This window comes from Manis pentadactyla, chromosome 3 (assembly GCF_030020395.1).
Source record: "Manis pentadactyla isolate mManPen7 chromosome 3, mManPen7.hap1, whole genome shotgun sequence".
Lineage (NCBI taxonomy): Eukaryota > Metazoa > Chordata > Mammalia > Pholidota > Manidae > Manis > Manis pentadactyla.
Window position 1 is genome coordinate 217,838,934 of NC_080021.1, and position 21,111 is coordinate 217,860,044.

Below are 21,111 nucleotides of genomic sequence, written 5' to 3' on the forward strand. Positions count from 1 at the left end.
CAGAGGCACTGAAGACCCCCACCCCCACCCATTTATAAACCCAGACTCAACAGGACAGAAGCAAGAAAGTTTAAAGGAAGTTTAGATCCCTTACAAGCCTTGTTGCGAGACTTCTGGAAAATTTTAAGAAGTCAAGCATATTTTAACGGTACCCCGCTGCCCCCACACCGAACAGGCCTTCCTACGAATTTTTCACACGACGGAACAGATTAAGAGATAAAGTGTAACAGTCACGCAGGTAATTTAACAAGGCCAGTTAGGCACCCTTTTCAAGCAAGGCAACTTTGCCAGTGGAGAGAAGCCTTACATTTTGTCTCCTGGACGCGACGGTCGGATTTTAATGGCTTCCATGGATTGTATGTTGAGGGGCTGAGGTGCTAAACAGCAAGGCGACTCGCTAACCATTTGGGATGACCTGCCAGAAGGGGCTCCATTTACTGCCCACTCTTCCCTAAATCTTGCCTCCCTTCACTGCAGGAAAGAAAAAAAAAAATCAAAGGAATCCACTGGGCTTTGTCAAAATGTCCTTTGCTGAGATTTGGTTGGCTCTGGGCTTCTCTGAGAGTGGAGGATGCCGTTCACATTGCATCAGCGCTGACTTAATCACTCGCCAAGGGCTCTTTGCCCTTCAGTGTGTGAGGATGGGGGGCCCCCTCTGAAGATGTGCAACCGCTTAGGGTTACAAATATGATTTTTTAAAAAGAGCATTCTACAAGCCCACGAGGGGGAAAGAGCTTTAGGCTGCACATTCCTTGAAATGCCCAAATTTTCTGCAACTTCAAATATGGGGATCAGGCTTATGACACAGAGACATAGGGAAGTTTGGGAAATTAGAAAAGGCAGCACAATTAAAACTACACGCAAAATTAAGAGTATGTACAATGGAATTAGGCTAAAGCTTTGCCTAATGCCTGAAACGTATAATCTGTCAAGAGCCATAATAGGAGAGAGATTTATTTTAATGTTATTTAAATTTAGATAACATTAACCCTAAACCTGCTAATTCCGTATTTCTTTATTAACTGGGGGCAATATATTGATTCTACTTGGAAACAGGCCCACAAAGCATCTGTTAAGAAACCTCACCTGAGGGTTAGCAAATTAAGCCTAAATTTTGATCTTGGAATTATAGTCACTTAAAAACTTTGCAAGGTGCTAGCACTTCCCCTGCCCCCATCCAGGAATGCAGGGCTCTGCAGATTCGCCCTTTAATGGAATGAGTACTATGGGGGAAAAAAAGTAGGGTTTCTCTTTGATCATCCCCAATCACTGGCATTAATCCTGTTTCTCACACAGCTGGGTTTTATCCCTAACGTATTTCTCCTTTTCTCATCCAAATCATGTGAACCATTACACAGTGACACAGAAGTTGGCAGATTTGCCCAAAGTTGGTTTGACATGTGCTGCTGGGTTTTATTATTATTATTATCGTACAAATTTCACCAACCGTCCCTATTAATTCGCATGTGACAGCCAATTCTGAGAAGGCCGGATTTTCCTTCCTTCCTGCAGAAGATCAAAGCTCAGGAGGCTCACACCCGCTCTCAGCGAGTCCCGAGTCCCTTCTGGTCCGGTGTGGGTGACGGCTGCCATCAGACAGGGACGCAGGCAAGGGTGCTGCCCCGGCCGCATCCCCACGGACGGCCCTTCCTGCACCTCTCGTGATCCCTCCTGGCCGTGTAGTTCTTGTGAATTTGGAAGGTCTGCTGCAGTGGCGCCTCAACACCCATCTCAGGAGTGGGGAGGGGAGGAAGGGACGCTGACGAAGAGGTGGACACTGCGCTGGCAGACGCAGGGTCAGAGGCTTTTACCCCTCCCGCCTCTGGACCCCCCTGGGGTCACCACGTCCAAGTGTTACATTTATTGGGAAATCAATACTCCCCGGGGGCCCTCTTTCAAAAGTCCCAGAAAACACAACAGGGGAGAGGCGGCTGAGGGCTGGGTCACAATACAAAGACCCCCAGACCTTTTGGAAGACAGGATAGGACTCAGGGGGAGAAAAAGCTCAGGGCACCAGTGCCTTTTGGCTTCAAAGGCAACCGTACATCAGTTAGCCCCGAAAGAGTTTTCTGAGGACACGAAAGAGACTGTAATGCTTGTGAACGTGACACGCAGTTCAGAGCAGCAGCCTGCATTTGGAAGACATGGGCTCATGTGAAACTCAGGGGCAGTTTTCACCCACACCCCAAACTCTCTTGGTTTAAACAAAGCATTTGTAGATCAAGAAAAAGATGTGATAAATTTTTTCCTCTTCTTTTATAAATTCAAGACTTTAAAATCCAATTTCACAAAATTCATGACAATAGATGCACTGATTGGGTGGCTACAGCAAAACGCTGTCCCAGGCTGGCTCCCAGCCCCTCCTGGCTGAGGTGGGGACAGTAGGCTTTTACAGTAAGTTGTGGGGGCGCCATTTGATCTACTGGCAAAGACAAGTGTCTGGCATTGGTGGGATAAATGCAGGATGTAAGGTACCTTCCGTAAGGCACAAGCTAAGTGGCTCGCCTACACTGTGCGGGCGCTAGCCCCACCTGCGCCCCACTGCTTCCTGGAAGGGCTCTCCTGACCAGAGGCAAGGCTGGGGCTCCAGGAGCCTCCGGGGCTCAGTCTTCAGGGCAGGGCGGCACCAGTACTACTTGACAAGAATATGGAGGCCATCTAGTGCCTCCAGGGGCCCCTGGGATCCACTCCGAGGCCCAGCCCTGTGGAAGCAGAGTTTAAAAAAACTTTCTGGGAATTCTTGTCCCTCAGTAAGTCTTTCTGGACTTTTCTCTGCTTCATGGAGAGTGTTTTTTATGTTTTCCCACGGCCGAGGCTGGGAGCCGGGTGCAGACGGCGCTGCATGGCTGGCTGCCGCGCGCTGCATGTTTGTTTTGCTCTTTGACCTCGGCGACGCTGGCCTCCATCCCGCTGGAGTATTCCGAACGCAAGATTTCAGCAAGGCGGTGTTTACTCTGCATCTTCCTATGAAGGTCAGGCCTGAGGGACAGTAACAGCAGAGAGGAAAAGAAACTTTATTATTTTTTTTCTTTCCTATTTGGAAGGAGGCTGAGAGCAGCTGGTTCCGAGACTGTGGAACTGACATTTCTGCATTAACAGAAGTACAATCCCTTCAATGGTGCTTGTTTTGATATTCTAGGCACCAGGAGATTAGATACGGCGCTGACAGATTTTCATAACGGTGGCAAAATATCATGGCATTTTTAAAAGTGAGGCTTTGTTCTGTGTTGTTTTCATGGAAAAAAAAGAACAGTACACACTCATACTCTGACGGCAAATGGGGGTGCATGATACAGCAGTCTGCCAGAGGATGGGGGAAGAAACCGCTTTGAAACCCAGCAACGCTCAGCAGTAGAAGCCCGCCAGCCTCCTTGCTTTAAGGCACTCGGCCTCCTCCTGGACTGGGCGGCCATCCTGAGGGGCCAAACGGCGAGCAGCGGGAGGGGTGGGGTCAGTCACAGGCACCCCCCACTGGCTGAAGAGACTCTTGTCAACATTTCTGACCTCAAAACAGGCAAACCCCAGGGGTGCCTGGGCAGAGTGTCGGTGTCTGCACTGCAGCCAGAACGGCAGCTCTCTGCGTGCCACAGGCTGGGGGCGGGAGAGGGGTGTCTCCCGGCCCAGGCCCACATGGAAAACTCGAAAGGCTGAAAATCAGTTTCAGATGGCGAATCTTAGTAACTGTTTTCAAAAAACAGCAGCCTTACCATGTGGTCAGAAGATGAGAGGAGGGAATCTGTAGAGGTTCAACTGTACACAGAAAAAAACGATAGGAAAATTGAAGAGTAAAATAATGTTTAAGATAGGACTGCCATTACTACAAAGTCTATATTGCTACGTTAGCAATTCCTTCAACCCTAAAATGGCAGTGTCCTAGGATAACACAGTGCCTTGGAGTTCCTACAAAAGGTAGATGTCACCCTTACTACTTATATTTACAACATCTTCTTGGCTGTACTAATCAGAGGATAGATTGGACTAAATTTGTGGTCAAAGTAAATACAACAGACCTCCTTTAAAATCCAGGAATTAGAAACAGGACTACTACTATGCTAAGCTGATTATGGAAGGTTACAGAATCCAGTCCTAGCATTATAATCATACCCACGTACAACCAGACCTACTGACAACCACATTCCACGGGCAGGTGTGAGTGGCAGGGCAGCTCCATCCCCACGACCGTCCTGCGGTGGTTCTCTGCTGTGACACCCAGGGAGCAGCAAGGGAGCTGACCTCTGAGGGGAAAACAAGGCTGGAGCCAAGGGCTGGGATTTTACAGTAAGGGCGTGTGTCCGTCAGGGACGGGGCTCAGGGGGTGAGAACTATCCAGGGAAATGCCTTCTGGGCTCTACATTACTGCACGTGATCTTCATCAGACAAGGCAGGCAGGATTAGCATCCTTACTTTACAGACAAGGAAACCAAGACCGGAGGCGGCGAGGTACCTTGCCCAAGACCATCTGTTACGTAAGTGCAGAAGCTGAGATGCAAACCCAGGTCAGGCGGATTCAAGGCCTGCGCTCTTCCCCTGAGGCTGCTGGTCCAGGACCTAACAATCAGGCGTGAAAAGGGGGACGAATGCACGATTTGAAAGAGGGACTCCTCTGTGGTCTCACAGGAGTTTTAGAGGGATGAAGGGGGCGGAAGCCAGATGACAAAGGAGCAAGGAGTGAGGGGGACAGAAAGGCCGGCGGAGGGGTGGAGAGGCCTTGCTCTGCTGCCCGCCAGCTGACTGACACGGAAGGAGTCACTCAGACGCTGTATGTCTCAGTTGATCCTCTTCTGGAAAATGAGGATGATACAAAGAACAGAATTCATGAGGTTTTGTAAGAATTGAATAAAATAAGACCTATAAGGTGCCAGCTGGTGGCTGGAATGTGGATTTCAGTCAATCACAGTTAAAAATGAGGAAACTAAGGTCCGGAGATGCCAAATGACTGCCCCAAGGCCATGCAGGAGCCAGGACTCACTCTGGGTCCTGGGTAGCTGGGCAGGGCTTTTCTGAGGCCCTGCCTGCGTGGACTGGGTGCTGGCGCCCGGGCCAGAAGCCACGCCCTGGGGGTGCCGAGTGTGGTCTGGAAGCAGCAGGAGACAGGCTGAGCTGGCGACACTGAACTTGTTCCAAACTGAAGGCTGCCGGTTCGGGTGCCTGGCGTTTATTTTTAGTCAGGTTATATGACAGACAGAGTGAAAAGGTTCTGACAGGAAGGAATGCTTTTTCTTTCACCTTTTTGAAGCCAGGTACTCACAATGTGTATAATTTTAAATGTAACAACCCTAGTTTCAAAATATGCAAAATTTCAGTCAAAATACCCTTCCCAGCATAAGCTCTACAACTTCAGTGATTGCTCCTGCCACTGCTAAAGCAAAATAAATAACCAGAATCTCATTTGGGTGATTGATACACTACCTGCCGACAGAGCAAGCTCGGCCTGTGGGAGCCGCACCCTTCCAGCCAACGCATTTGGCAGTGTGCTGCGCTCAGACTGGAGGTCCACCGACGCAGCGGAAGAAATGGTGTGGAAGGCCACACCAATGTGCACAACACATGGCAGACACACCCACTGTAGACACACACACACCACGCAGGCCACAAGATCCGTCCCAGACAAATACAGCCGGGACAGGGCAGTGGAAGGTGACCTTCTGGTGGGCATGCTGTGCCACTGAGCAGGTATGTTCATTAAGCGTCCTCGAGCCCACACTGAGGTGGGGAATGCCGTCAGGAAGCAGAGCTTGAATACGGTCGTTTGCCTTGCAGTCATGATCTCAGAGTTCCTATTTTATGATCTCATTTTAGTCACTGTACCTTCATTTTGGGGTGCAAACCCAAACCCCAAGGTTTTTGGTGGTCCAGAGAGCAAGCAGGTGTCTACAATTTCCAGACCTAGCCTGCTTCCTTAGAGGAAGGACCCCATGGTCGACCCTGCAGGGCTTCCCTGCTGTCCACCCCAGCAGGACCCACCTTTTCCCTGGGCCAGCTCACTGCGTTTCCTTTGTTCTGAGGCCCAGTGCTAAAAAGGCCAAGTACAGATGGGAAGATGAAACGTTCTAGCCCCAACCTGCCGTGGGCACATGTGGGCTCGATTCCTTCTGCCAAGCTGCAGTTCTCCCAGTAACTTGCCAACTTCCTGCCCTCCTTGCCCTCCGAACACCTGAACCCCTCTCCAATGGACTTCCCGCACATCCACCAGAGTAGTCCTGTAGTTACCAAGCGACAGATGAGTTTATCTAACCGCAGGGAGCTCCCTTGTAGTGAAGGCTGAATACCCACCTCAGTTACCAGGCTGGATTACCCAGCAGGACAGGCAGATGTCACTTTCACTGCCAATAAGGTGAAATCACAGCCTAATTAGTAAATCAATAAGCTGGCTAGGAGGACCACTGAAGAAGAGCGATCTCGGGACCTTCTCCGACTTCATCAGTAAACTCACAGATGATCGTCCTAAGTAAAGAGCCACTTTAACTCACGCTTGTGTTAATGACATCCTTTTGCAGGAGAGAATTTGTCTTATTTGTGGTATTGTCAAGTTTCTCAATATTTTCGTCAACATTTTATGGCTTTAGGATCATGCTTATAAAAGTCTTCCTCATCCTACCATTTAAAAACTACTGATTTTCTTTTAGCTTACCCTTACTGCTTTAATTCCATCTAGATTTTATTTTGGTTTATGGTAGGATATGGAGAATTTTACTACTTCTTCCTAAGAGTTACCCAGCCATCCAAGATAGGCACCGAACAGCAAATCTTTTCCCCAAGGACTTGAAATGTGCTCTGTGACATTCCTTCACACATGCAGAAGGCTTCTGAAGGCTACATTTAGAGAGCAGATGAGGATAAGGATTGTGGCCAACATTAATGGGGTTTACCAAATATATAACACAATGTTTAAGCAAATACAATTACATGGGTTGTTAATGGATTCAAGTATAAAACTGGTCAAATCAAGGTCACTCAACTGGCTATGTGACTTTAATAATAGTTATACTCCTAACATTTACCCTGCATGTCACTTACCCTGTTTTCAGCATTTGCGAGGCACTGAACTAAATCATTTATTTCTCCGACAACCCTCCCAACAGGTTTCAGTAGCACCCCCATTTTAATGAAACTGAGATGCGGAGAGGGTGTGTAGCATGTCCAGGGTCGCAAACCAGTTACAGAAGAGCGGGGATTTGAGCCTGGGAGTTCTGGCTCCATGACGTGCACACCTAACCTCTGCACTTTGAGTCTGTATCAAAACAATGAGCAAGTTTCCTGCATGAACAGATTTTAATTCAGGAACAATGTTCATGTTATCTCAAATCTCAAGGATTTTTCGAAGCTCTGATAAAGTGCATCTTAAGAGTAATAACTAAGTAACAAGTGAAAAGAGCGGTTAAAAAAATCATTTGTTCAATCTCATTATAGATACTAAAATAATCCGTATACGTATGCATGCAGAGAAAGTCTGAAAGACATAAAAAATGTGAATTAAGGAGTATTATTTTTATCATTAAACAAGAACACCAGTATATTCACTTTAGGGGGAAAAAAACCAACTGATAGACTTTTGTCCTATGTAAAAGCATTTTGATTTTTCCTTATCACAAACCTCTTTGCCTTTTAGTTTGTTTGATTTTGTGAAGGAATTTTCTCTTGTTGTATAACTCAGAAAGACAGACCAAGGATTAAAAAATGTATTTTTCTAATCTGAAAGGCTCTGCTTGTAAGCAAATGACCCAGGGCCCCAAAAACTCTGCCGGAGAAGCAAGCCCCGCTGGAAGAAAAGCCTGGGTTCTAAGTGGTTGTGGTAGCGGACAAGGACGACTCAGACGGCGTAAGGCCGACTCGAAGCTTCTCCCCTCCTGCCTCGCTCTATGCAGAAAAGGCGACCATGTCTGAGTGGGGTTTGCTGGCTCTCAGATGACAGTAAGAGTGACAAACAGCTCCAGGGAGATTGTGACAAGCAGTCCCCTTGGTGCAACAAAATAGTTCAGGTGAAGATCAGCTAGTGTGCAATGGTAATTTAGCCTACATGCCATCAAACCTTCCGTGGTCATTGAAGGAAAAGCAACCGAATTAAGACTCTCTCAACCTTTGGAGTCTGTTTTGGCGGAGCGTACACTGGCAGACTGACCATTTTAGGGATGCCTTCTTTGTGATTTCTTAGGACCAAACCATCTTTAGCTTTTATAAAACTACCAGGGCTGCTGAAGGCACCCACTCCAGGCGAGCTCTCTGGTGGCAGTGAATATCACAGCAAATTCCCGAGAGTGGCCTTGTGGGCACAGATCGATAGAAAGTGAGTCTCTGTCTTATATCCAAGAACAAGACCAGTGAAGAGCAGAAAAGAGCACTGAGGCACCTAGCTAAGGACAGCATGACACCAGGACATGAAGGTCACAGGTGGCTGATACCTCACCCCCACGGCCGATGTGCTCCTGGCAGGGCATGCTTAGCAGGACAATGCTTAGAGATGGCCTGACACGGAAAAGTGAAGAGCTGAATCCAAACCCAAGCCCCAGGAACGGACAGGAACTTTGAGACTATTCAGTGTAAGTGTTCTGTCGGGACTTAGGCCTGAACATTGCACGGCAGGGTGGCAGTGCTGGGGAAGGGGCAGAGTATCAGAATTCCAATGACCCTCCTGGATCCCAGCTCTGCCCCTCACCTGGCTAATGTTCTTCTTATCAAGGCAGCAGCTTCTTTAAGCTTAGTTTCCTCATGTCAGAAAGGGCCTCCATGTAGGTACAGGGCTAGTACGAAGGTAAAACAGACTAGTGTGTTAGGGTGCTTTGTAAGTGTAAATTCCCCATGAAAATATGATGGATAAATGCAGGGTGCACATGGAAACAATTAAATGTATTTGTAACTTATGATTATATCCTGAGAGTACTGACTGAGATGGATGAGCTCGGGGCAGAATCTTAGCACCAATCCCAGCACTCAGGCCTCTGGGCCTGTCCTGCTTGACGTTATTATTGATGACTTAGATGATATCACGAGGCAATTTATCACACTCGCAGATGAAAAGCAGCCTGCAGGGACAGCTCGCACACTTGTGACGGGACACGCTAACCGGCCAAGAGCAGGGGCTCCGTGGAAGGCTGAGGCTGAGCTGGGGCCTGGGCAGGGCCTTGCTCCTGGAGCAGACCCCGGGCGGTCTGAATCACCACGCGTGAGAGCAGGCGGGCACTGAGCGGGTGCGCCACACCTGAGCGCGGGACGACCCAGGTGCCCAGAGCCCGAGAAGCCGCTATGATTAAGACTATGAACCGGGTGCCAGGAAGCCTGGGTTTGAATCCCAGCCCTGCCCTGTGAAAAGGAACAGCATGACAGGGAGGACAAAAGGAGGTGGCCCTGCACTGCTGAGGACCTGGCTGGCACTGAGTGCCACACCGGTGCAGCCACAATCCCCGCCCCTACCGTCAGCCACACTATTGCCGTGGTTGCCCTCCCCCCAGAGCCAGTCAGTCTCTACTGCACGTTTGGGAAGTTTTACACACCCGATTCAGAAAAGAACCTGGGCTGAGAGAAAAGCCGTTCAGACAATGCGCTGTGCGCCCTGGGGCAGGCACATGGGGGCAGAGCGGCCCCTGGGGCGGGAAGACCCTGGCGCTGCCCTGAACTGGCAGTAGGACGTTCTCTGAGTTGGCCAGGGCACCCATTTTCCCCCCAGTCCCAGTCTGCCCACTTACAAAAGGATTAAATGAACTAATGAATCAAAGCGCTTCTCACAGGGCCTGCTGCAAAGGCGTTCACTGAATGTTGACTATTGTTATTATCAACAGCATGGAAAAGAGAGAAGGCGGAGGAGAAAAGGAGCCGTCCCCAGGAACCACCACGGCACGGGGACCAGGACTGCTCTGATCAGTGGTTAACACCACCTGGTATTTTTGTGTTTGCAAATCATGCACATTCAGCCTTTGAACCTCACAGAGACCAAAGGGCGGAAATAAGACCCAAGGGTGGAAAATGAAAGCAGTCAGTCTGGGCTCACTTTCAGGAGCTCTAACAGCGAGCAGGGTCCATTGTGGAGGTGGTGAGCCGCCCGCTGCTGGGAGGCCTGAAGAGATGTGATGAGGTTTGGGACAGTGTGGGCTGTGCAAGGACTGATGCTTTCACCTTATGTCTGGACTCAGAGGAGCAGGGACGGGTGGAGGAGCCCTGGTTGGGCCGCCCAGTGCTGCATGCTGTCGCTCCCGCCCTCACCTCCACGGGAACCCCCTTCCATGGGTCGGCCGCACTTAAGTTCCAAAGTCTGACCGCAAGCCCAGGCCTCTTCACTGCTCCCTTCTGCCTCTAGACTTATTGGGAAACCAGAGGAAAAATGGATCCAGGTGTCAGTCGCAGCTATCTCTTGTCAAAGGCCTTCTGAGACGACTGCCCCACAAGCACTCCAGGTTTCTGCCCCGATGGTTTCAAATCAGTCTTCCATATACACAACCAAAATGTCTTCTCCTTTAAGTCCATTTCTTTGGTTACATGAAGAATTATCTGTTCATGTAAAAAAAATCCCTAACAGGGTTCATATATTTGCTACTTCACCAAATACTGATTCTAGAAGCCAGAAGCTTCTGAACAGGGTATGCAAGGAAGCAGAGGTGCCGGCAGTGTGGGCTCCAGGGTCACTCAGACTCAGGGCCACATGACCAGGCACGCCCACTTCTCCACCAGGTCCTAGGGGCCTGCCTTGGTCACAGGGCCCTGGTGAGGTCTCAGTGAGACGATGCATTTGGCCTCCGCCCAGCCAGGGGCACATGTAGGCCTTACACATGCTGCCACCCCAGAACCTAGAACTAAAGAGCTGCACCCGGTGGCTCCCGTTGAGTCTCCAACCGCATCCCTCTTCTTGACTATTAAGTAGTTGACCCATTACTCAACACTTCAGACTACAGCTGTTACCATCAGGTCCAGAATGAAGTTGACCCTTGAAGAGACGTGCAGTCACTGTGTAGAGGTCCCAACAAGACGGAATGGCTCTGCCATGATTAACGTGAAGGGAGCACGAAGGGCCTGGGGATGCACACCTTCCCAAAGAGGAGCCCGAGGAATGTGGGGGAAGATCAGAGGAGGAGGAGGAGGAGGAGTGGGCCCTCAGAGGGCCAGCAGGGGCTCAGGAAGATGAATACTAAACTGTAGCAAGGGGAGAGCTGGAGCCTTGGGTCCCGTGGATTTCTCAAATGCTATGAACTAAAGGCCCTCTGAGCGAGGGGCCCGGTGTGAGCTGGTCTCTCCTGTTGCACGCGGCGTCGGGGGCCTGCCGACTCAGGCAGCCAGAGCTTCCAGTGCCACTGCTTGGAAGGCTTCGGCAGTGAATGTTGCCGCCTCCCGCGCTCTCCCAGGAGAGGCTGGCTGGGTTCCTGTGCTTTGTTGTCAGCCCGGCCGCCTGACTGAGAGCAGACCCTGTGGTTCCTGCTGTCTGCAGGTGACCCAGGTGCGGCGGAAGCACAGGGTCACTGTGAAATCCCTCTAATCGCCTCGTTAGCCGGGTGGGGATGGGGGTGTATCTGTTCCACAAGGAGGCAGAGGGCTGGTAATTACATGGTGTCAGATAGAAAAAATAGTGGTGGAAGCAAAGGCCAAATGTAAAAAGCTGCAAGTGCAGAGCTGTAATTAAACCAGAGCCCAGGAAGGCAGGGCCCAGTGTCAGGCGCAGGAGAAGGGAAGGGAGTTACAACTGATTTGCATTGGCTGTGCTGGGAGGGAAAGGGGGCGAGCCCTCCAGAGGGGCCTGGGCCCACCCGGTGTGACCCATCTGGAGCTGCCTGTCCACACGGCGGGTGGGGCCAGTGACCCACAGGGAACGCGGCTGACACCCAGCCGGAGTGACCGCCCTGTGCGGGGCGTGCTCCAGATGGGACCCAGCTACCTTCCACAGCACTTTCCTGCCTCTTGTCCAGTCTGGACAAGAGTTTATTCTCCTCAGTACAAATGTCCCAAAGAGATAATCCAGCACGGATGTCAAAGCCACCCACCTTGTCTCCCTTGACAGGCCAGCAGACTATGCTCTTGACTACAATTGCACCATTTACCCAGGTTCTATGTTCAAATATTATTAATTAACCCTTACTCATCTTTAAACCATAGATCCACTGAGCCCTCACTCTCCCCTTGTGCTAAGGAGGACACCCATCACTTGCCCTGAAGACTACATTCTTTCAGGTTCCCAGGGCTGAACCTGGGCCTAGACTTTTGAGATTTGGTAAAGCTCATGATCACCTGCTTCTCACTCGTCATGATGTCAGACTTTACTGACCCACAGTCTCCTAGGTTGGGGCTGGGCATCTGCATGTTTATGCAGCTCCCCAGCAGATCCAGAGAGCAGATTGTGCTCCCTGCTCCAGGGAACATGCACATCTGTCGACCCTCCATCTGGGCATTGCTCTAGCCTTGTCCCCATGGGGCGGGGACCCCAATCCTGAGCCTGTTCATCTGCATGTTCTCTAGGCTGACCCCCATGCCTCCACACCTGCGAAGTCGGAGAAACAGAGCCAGAGGCGTCGTCCTTCAGTGGGACTGGTTTCAGCCCCGAGGAAGGCGACCCCAGGCTGTTCTTAGGACAGACCGACTAACGGAGCAGTGCAGGACGTGCCTGAAAGGCAAGTGGTTCCCCGACAGGATTGGCTGTTTGCAGGGTCCACTAAACAACTAAGAGGAATTTACCTTTTCCATGCCAGAAGAATGCCTTTTTTCTTTCCCTTTATGCTCTTTCTCTCAGAATTACAGAATGTTTTCAGTTTCTATAAGTCTATTCAAAAATATTTCCTGAGCATCTACTGTGTGCCAGGTCCTATGGATGGCACTGGGGATTCAGTGAGAAGAGCCAGACAGGGTTCCACCCTGAGTTATACTTGACCACACACACAAATGACAGAGACATAAATGGCTGTGCCAGCAGAGGAGGCGTGGGGGTGGGTCTGCCGGAGAAGATGACCTTGCAGAAGACACGGAGGTCCAAAGATGAAGAAGAGCAGGAGAGGCCCAGGCCACAGCATGCTTGGCCCAGGGCCCGGAGGGCAGACTGGGAAGAACGGGAGGGCCGGCTGAGGCGAGGTCAGTGAGGCCAGGCCACGCAGGGCCTTAGAAAGGGGGTCTGCTGGCATCTGCTTCAGGCACTAGCCTGAGACATCACGGAAAGGCGGAAGTCAGAGTGAGAAGGGCAGGGTGCAAGCCTCTCCCACCCTTCATCTCTGCAACTCCGTCCCTTCTGCCAGCTCGTCTTCTCTGACCCACCTGCCTGGGTGGACACCCCCCGTCTTCCAATGCTGGCACAGTGTTTTATGCCTGTTTGTACAGGCTTGCAGGGGAGCCGCGTGGCTGCAAGAGACCTGATAGCAGACGGTTCTGGAAGTTCCAAGCGGAGGGGCAAGAGCTGCCATTCATGAAGACAGGGCTTGGAAAGCTGAGGGACTGATGCAAGGCGGTCAGCGGGATCAGTGGTGCTGACTGGCACTGCAAGATCGAGTTGAGGAGAAGCCCACGTGCAGGCCGGGGATTTGCATGGAGAAGCCCCATGTTCTGAGTGTGGCTTTGTCCAGTCTCTGATCTCATGTTTAGACAATCTGCCTTTTTACAAAATCACTGGCTCAATGGAATCGAGGAAATTTTCACAGTGGGCAAGATTCCAGCTTTGCCTTCAGCTAATTAAGTGATATTAGGGAGGTTGTAAATGCCACATAAAAATTGGCGGGTAAGCTGCTCCTAATGATGAGAATATTGCTTTGCAGGGAGATGCAGCTGCAGCTTCTTAGTGCCGGTCTTGGAGGGAACCAGTTCCGTGTGTTCAAGGTTGTTGCTGGTAAGAGTTCAAGGGTGCTAAGGGCTGACAGTCAAGTACTTTCACTCTCTCTGTTCCGGGGACATTCATAAGTACGATGAGGGCCAGGGGAGAGAGAATTTCCTCGTCACTGCCACCGTATCAACAAGTGCGCCCCTGCACTCACATTGTAGACCCTGTGTCCAGAGCCTGAGGCTCAGCATCTGCTTTGATCCTCAGGACAAGTGAGGCTTCGGTGCCCCCATCTGAGAGGCAGAGGCATCGAGCCACAGGAAGGCTGTCACTTGTCCCAGGGCATAAAAAAGGTAAGTGATCAATCCAGAGGCCTGTGTTAATAAAACCTGGACTCTCCGCCACGGTGGGACGCTCCCAAAGTCAGCACGCAAGAAACCAGGGAGGGGCAAGGAGATGGCTAAAGGGTCATCAACTTCTCGGACTGGAGCATTGGTCAACACAGTGACCCTTAACTACTTACTTAACAGTTACTGAACAAGGAGGACGAGAATCAGAGAGAGAGGCACAGCAGAAGCCTTCAAAGATGAAAAATACCCTGAAATGGGACAAAATCTCTCATTTGAACTGCAGTGATAAAGCATCTGTGATAAATCACATGAGAAGAGTTGGGTAACTCTGATCTCCAGATGTTTTTCTTACCTCAGAGGACACGCCGTATCTGCAGTGTGGCAAGTGACAGAGGGTGAGGACAGGCGCGGCTTAGGTGTGTGGTGGTTCTGAGGTCCACACCCAGGGGAGCGGCCCCACACCCCCTTTACCACCCATCACAGCCTGCTGAGCACTGGCTGGGCACACCCTCATCTAGTCCGTATTAAGGGAGAAGAGGTCCCATTTAGATTGTTTACCTGTTTGATAAAATCAGGAACTACCAGGTACCACTGTAGCTAGGCTGGCTTGAGAAAACTTACACAGGCGAAATAAAATTGTATTTCTTTTATGAATAGTCAAAATTCAGATTTTTGTTCCTCTCCCAATTTCAGAAGGGAGCTGAGACCAGTGGAGCAAAATTACTGAATTCCAGATAAAGAAGATGTCCCAGATGCTTCTAGAAACTAAGAACAACTCAGCAAGACAGGGACAGCAGAAGCCAGGGGTAAGGCCAGTCTCAGGTAGCTACAAACTAAATCATTTGGGGAAAAGTAGTGCCTTTTGTAATTACAGCCCACAATTCCACTGCGATAGGGTGGCTGAAAGCCAGCAGGCCTGCTCTCTCTTTTCATGCTGTCACAGTAACACTAAGACCTTAAGGCACATTCCTTTCTCTATTTTTGAACCATCTTCTAGTGTCAGATGAGACTGCAGCCCTCACTGAATGGTGTGCCTGCTCTTCGTTCCTGGATACGTCCTCCTCCTTAGTGTGACTACCCAGACAGACAGACACCCTAGCAAACAACACAGCTCTGCCCTCTCATGGCAGACAGCGCTGGGTCTCAGTGTCTCTTGGGAAGAAACAAGGAAATCTAGGAAGTTATGTTACTTGGCTTTGCAGGAACTGCTGAATCTACGTGGCTTCAAAACAAGAACCACATTTCAGGGGAGGAAAATGCCATGCTCATGCGGCATGTCACTAGTGGGCCATTCAGTGGCTTACCAACAGCGCTAGCTCTGTGTTGGCGCACGTGCAGGTGCTTGGAGTGGGGGCTGTTCTGACAGGCTGGTGTCAGGTGGTAGAAGGGGTTCGGCCTGTGTGCTGGGGGAAGACATTTAGTGCTCCCTTTCAGAACAGAGGACTGAAGAGGCAGACAGAGTCCTGGTGATTAAGACCTCCTTTGGGAAATTAACTATTTCTTTCTCTGAGAAGTGGTCAAGTAAAGGAATAAAGGCATACAGATGAGATAAAGCTCCTTTGTCACTGCAGGGAAATGTCCAGTGGCCTCCTGACCCAGGCTGCCCTTGCTTCACATGTCAACACCAGGCTGAACTCCTTGTTTGGGAGATGAAAGGTGAGCCAAGATTTTGCTTACAGTCTCATGGACTTGGTTTGCACCTATGAGAAGTTTGCACATGACAGAGAGTTATTCTAGGCAGTAAACACCACAAAATGGAACGCAGAATTTAGAGAATTTAGTGCGTTTACTTTATCTACCCCTACAAAACATACGGAACCCATTCTCTTTCTTGACAGATGGATTTCAGAAGAGACGCCTCAGCTCAGAACAATCACTGTGGCCACAGCATAACCCTCTGCACTTTGTGGGTTTAATGAACTTTTCTCTCCAGTCCTCAAAAAGCAGCAACTGGCATTTGCTTGAGCCTTGACTGAGGTGTGGAAAATCTGTCAAGTTTTCTCTGCCGCTTACCCTGACCACAATTATACGGTCCATATGCAGATTAGCTGCAAAGTCATTCTTCCTGTGGGAGCGACAAGATTTCCAAATAAGAAAAGGTACCCACGGTACCCTCGAGTGCCCATGTGCATTAGCAAGGCAGGGGTGGGGTGGGAGGGTGTACGGAGCCGGGAGGGAAATGCCTTCTAAAGGGCGTAACAACAGAAAAGGAGCTGTAACAGGGTGGTGACATGGCAAGAACAGAGAGTGGTATTGTCATGGGCAGAGTAATCCTGTGACACACTGCTGTCACTCAGCACCCGGCTCCCTGCTGCGCCAGCCAGACATCAAAGGCTGCCCCATACCATCTTACATGCTCTTTATCGGCTAATCAGCCCATTCTTCCCTAAATAAAGCCCTGTTAAATCCCCTGCTCACAGGGGCATAGCAGTCCTGGTGCCCATCTGCTAGCGAGGGTCCGCTGAAGCAGGAGGCGGCGGTTTGCTCTCTCCCTGGTGGCTCCTCAAGGTAAGCACAGTACTGCTCCAAGTCCCCTCCCAACCGCCTCCCCGCTTCAGTTCTTCAGGACCTGGCTAAGAGCTGAGGACATCCAGGCTGAGAGCGGCTATCTGGATTAACACTTGCTCATGAAATTCCCCGTCTGCTATCAATAAAATACTGGACTGCATTTATATGGGGAGAGGAGTAAACAAAACATGTGTTCCTTACTAGTAATCACCTGGCAGACCTACTCCTCCTCTTCCAAAGTGGCAAGTACTTCTGGAGCTGGGGACAGGATGGTCAGGCTTCTAGATTAGGAGGTCACTCTCAGTCCTCACTCCAAGCCCCACGGCCTTACACATACTCAAAATCAAAGTTGGTATTCACAAATACCAGCTACCCCAAATCCCAAGACAGGACCCTAACTCTGGTAGGCAGGCAGCCCCCAATCCTGGCACAGCTGTCACGGCCGGGAGTAGATGCAAGGGGTTTCTCCCTGGGAGGACCCGGCTCTAGAGGGTGGGCAGAGAGGTCTCTGGCCGCAGCCCCGCCCAGGACAGGTGGTGGCCAGCAGCAGGTGGTGTTTTGCACCTCAGCGCCCTGGGAGAAACTGGCTAGACGTGTCTCAGTCTCGTCTGGGCACTGGAGAACGGCACACGTGGAGAGGACTTGCCTCACAGGATTACTGGACTATTTACTGTCCCAAATGACAGGTTTTAATATATGAAAAAATCAAGCATCTTAAAAAAATTCCAAAATTGGAATCAGAATCAGGTAAAGTTGTATCCATCATGAAGAGCCTTGCAGATACCAAGTCCCCAGACAGGCGAGGCGGACCTGAACTCCTCCGGCCTCCGGCTCCCTGTCCTAAGGCACCTCACCTGCCTGGCCCTTTCTGGTTCAAAAGGCACGTTCCCACGTATCACCTAATTTTGCTTCTCAAAACAATCCTGTGAAGTAGTTAAAAATACCGATGTCCTTCTCCCTTCTGAGGACACAGTGGCTCTGGGAAGTTAAGGGGATACGGTCTGGCGCCCGTAAGCTCACATCAGACAGGAGCTGGCATTCCAACTCCAAGAGCAACGGTCACTTCCCTACACTGGGTGGGCCTCCCGCGTCATCTCATGCCGGAGAAGCCGGGGCTCCAACCAGGCTGATAATGTCCTCAACCTTCTTGGTGATGAGCAGACAGACCTCGTGCTGGAGCGCGTACGGAGTGCGGTGCCGCCCACAGATGCTCAGTCTGAGCAGGTACAGTCTGGAGTCTGCAAGACGACGGTCCAGAGCATTCAACAGTTCCTTGGGCCCCCAAACTTTTGTTCAGTGTATCCTTCCCACCTACATATTACATAAGCAAAATGGCAATCCATTCCCAAATTGCCTAGAAAAGCAGCTCAGGCTATCTAAGATGCCCGAGTTCCTGTGAGGGGCTGGGTCTGGTACTAAAAGAACACTGGCTTTATGGAGAGAAAGACCTTTTACAACTGCATTTTGATGCATGGAATCATCTCAGGACCTCCTGAAATTGTGAAGGTGGACACAGAGCCCAGTGCTCACCCACAGGGTAACGCTCCCCATTCTCCCTCTCCTCTCGCTGGGACCTCTGGACAATTCTGAGCCTGCTTTTCAGGGCAGGGGTCAGGGAGGTAGGGGGAAGAGTCTGTGGAGCTTGCTTCCAGCAGTGCTTGGCTGCAGGCGCACGTCAGCACCAAGGAGAGCAACACATGCTGAAGGGCAGATGAAGCCTGCAGGGGACCCGCCATGGCTGGGCTGGCAGTGCGGCCCCTCCCATCTCCCTGGGACAGGGTGTGCCACACCAGGGCTGATGTCGCGGAACAGGCCAGAAGTCCCCATCAAGTCCCAGAGGCTTTGCCAGCTGGACCACAGCACATCTGAAGCTCCAAATGCGGCAGGTCCCTGGGTTACTCTACTGGGGCAGTGAGGGCCACCCAACAGGTTCATCCTGCTGCCCCAATAATCCCACTACATCCAGACCCCCAGGAGATGCCACCCAGTTTCTGCAGGTGCCTTAAAAACATCCAATTAGGTATTTACCCTCTTGTTCCAAGCACTTATTCTAGTGAGAGAAGGGCTGCTACTTGTAGTAACTTACCACAAAAAACCAAGACAGAGGGGTTCACACCGAGCACACAGCAGCCTACCACGTCATCCCACTGCCGCTCACCTGACAGAGCTCTCCACACCCATGTGACTTTCAGCCCCTGTCACAGGACAGATTCGGCTCATCTTACCTTTTCAGGTTTGCCTTCCTCTTCTTTATAGCTGAGACACTAAGATTTTGGGGGGCATCTCTTAGCCCAAAGCTCTTAGCCACGTGCCCGAGGTGGAGCAGTCGGACATGGAAGATGTGCTTCAGCTCCCGGGGGTAGGTTGCGTAGGCTCGGATGAAGGACTGCAGGGCTGAAAGAAAAGGAGGGGGAGAAGGCGGTCAGCAAGGCCTCGACTGCCATGCCTGCCCCAGTCCAGGGGCTGTGCTGCAGTTTATCTTGCCAGGTAACGACGACACACACCAGGGCAGTATACCAAACACGAACAACCTAAATCTACACTTGTGTATTTTTTTTTTTAATTCCTCAAAAAGCAAACAACGGAACAACCTTAGGACATACTATCAGTTGAATACCCTCCCTGCAATTTCAGATTTTACTGTGTAGCTTGCAGTAATCCTGAGAGCAGGGGCCCTGTTTTCCTCTTCATTATGTCTCGGGGCTTCGCTCTGTACCTGGCACACAGCAGGCCTTTGATGACTGTTTGCTATATAAATGAATGAAAGGCAGAGTGAATGAAGAAACTTCAGTGTATGGTATTTTCTCATGAAAAATGAAATCATTAGACGTTTATGTTAGGAAAAAGTTTTCCTAATTAAATTTTACTCCTTTTTTGAATAGCTAATATATGCAAAGGTTACAAAATTCAATGGTGATTGTCATTATGTTCATTATTACTCTATGTTATTATTACCACACATGTTGCTTCCCACCTTAAGCTCCACCTCCAGCTGCCTCATCCAGGGGAATCACTGATAACAGTTTTTTGTGCACTCAGGAGATTTTAAAACCAAATTCATTCTAAAGTATCCAAGACTGACTGAAATATGCTTCTTACGCATTCACGGAATGCATAACAAAGTAAATAAAGACAGAATCTTTAAAGGGAGAAAGAAAATTTAAGTTTCTAAAATAGTTCACAAAACAGTTCATCCCTTGAGGATTACCAAGAGTTTAGAGATGTTCACCAGATATTCTATCATGAAAACGTCAGTCCTATTTTAACGTTGTGAAGGGTCCCATCCTACACCTTGGCACTGGCCAGAGAAACCAAGGCAACCAAGCCAGGCACGGTTCCCAGGAGGGTGGTGTCTTGGCTACACTTTAACTGGGCATTCCTTCAAGGAAAAGTTTGTCCGATGCATACCTAGTTCCCTTTGAGTATCTTGCAGTAACAAGGAAAACCAAGTATCTGCTCTTTCCTCACGCCAACAGGGCCGGTGGGGATTGTTCTGAAAAGCGCTCCCCATCCCCATCGCCATCCCCATCGCCATCCTCGGACTTTCCTTCCAAGCCCTGGTCTTCTGCTGGCCCAGCCAGAGCCCAGCACTGCGCATCTCATGCAAGCAGCCACTAAAGCCAGCCGTTCTTGCCCTCCCTCGTTGAGCCACTGGACTGGCAAGTTTGCCCACAGCTTAAACATAATATCCCAGCAGCACCTGGAGATTGGCGTTTATGAACAGTAATAAAAAGTGTCATTTTAGCAGATCAGCTCCTGGAAGGATCCTGGGAATCCATCAAAGCTCTGTTTACTGAGCAAAGTGAACTCCTTTTCCCAATCGATGAGGAATCGTAACCAAGGCAACTCCTGCACCCCTCTCTTAAATCAGTGCTTACTCCCCTTTTTAATAACTGGGAGACAAGCTTTCTCAAGGAAAAACTTTAACACTTCAAGTGGTCTGGGCTGTCTGGAGGGCTCTGACACCAGGCTTCTCGACACAGAGCTGCATATTGAAGTCTGCAGAGAGGAAGCTACCCGACTCAAGCGATCCCGGCCCCCTGTGCTACCTCTCCGACTTTTCCCAACTCCTACCATTTACTCTGGTCTAAAAACACAGACTGAAGCCAAGCCAAAGAGTTTAAGCTTTAAAAATCTCAGTTACCCGACCACTGGCCCAGGCCTCCTCATTCACAGCTCTCTCCTGCTTAGCAGACTGGCCCTGGCTTCTATCTGGTGAGCACCCCCCCTTCCTCTCCTCTACCCCAATCCTAAGGGCCGAGGATGAGAGCCTGTCCCAGGAAATGCAGGTGCCCAACGAGCAGCTTTACAGAGGTAACGACTCAGCCAAGAAATGGCACATGTGTTTTCTTCCTCCATAACTGTTCTGGGAGGATTTCGCACTGTGTCTTTTTGCTAAACCTCACTGTCCTCAAGACTGCTGTCTCACTGGGGACAGTGACAGGTGGCTGCCATCACATACTTGCATGGCCTTCTGTGTTTGGACGATTCAGAGAAGCAGGAATTTTAGACACAGCAGCAGCAGCTGTTTGAAGGGCC

At 50.3% G+C, this 21,111-nt stretch overlaps 1 protein-coding gene across 1 annotated transcript in view; it reads right to left on the minus strand.

Moving 5' to 3' along the window:
- Positions 1–2,232: 2,232 nt before the first annotated feature.
- The window catches only part of DDX31 (DEAD-box helicase 31), a 66,655-nt gene continuing 47,776 nt past the window's right edge, over positions 2,233–21,111 (minus strand). The window contains exons 19-20 of the mRNA XM_036913466.2: positions 18,798–18,966; positions 2,233–2,979 (exon numbers count right to left, since the gene is read on the minus strand). Coding sequence (XP_036769361.2) covers positions 2,778–2,979; positions 18,798–18,966 — 371 coding nt within the window. The 3' untranslated portion in view covers positions 2,233–2,777. The remainder of the gene's footprint in view (positions 2,980–18,797; positions 18,967–21,111) is intronic.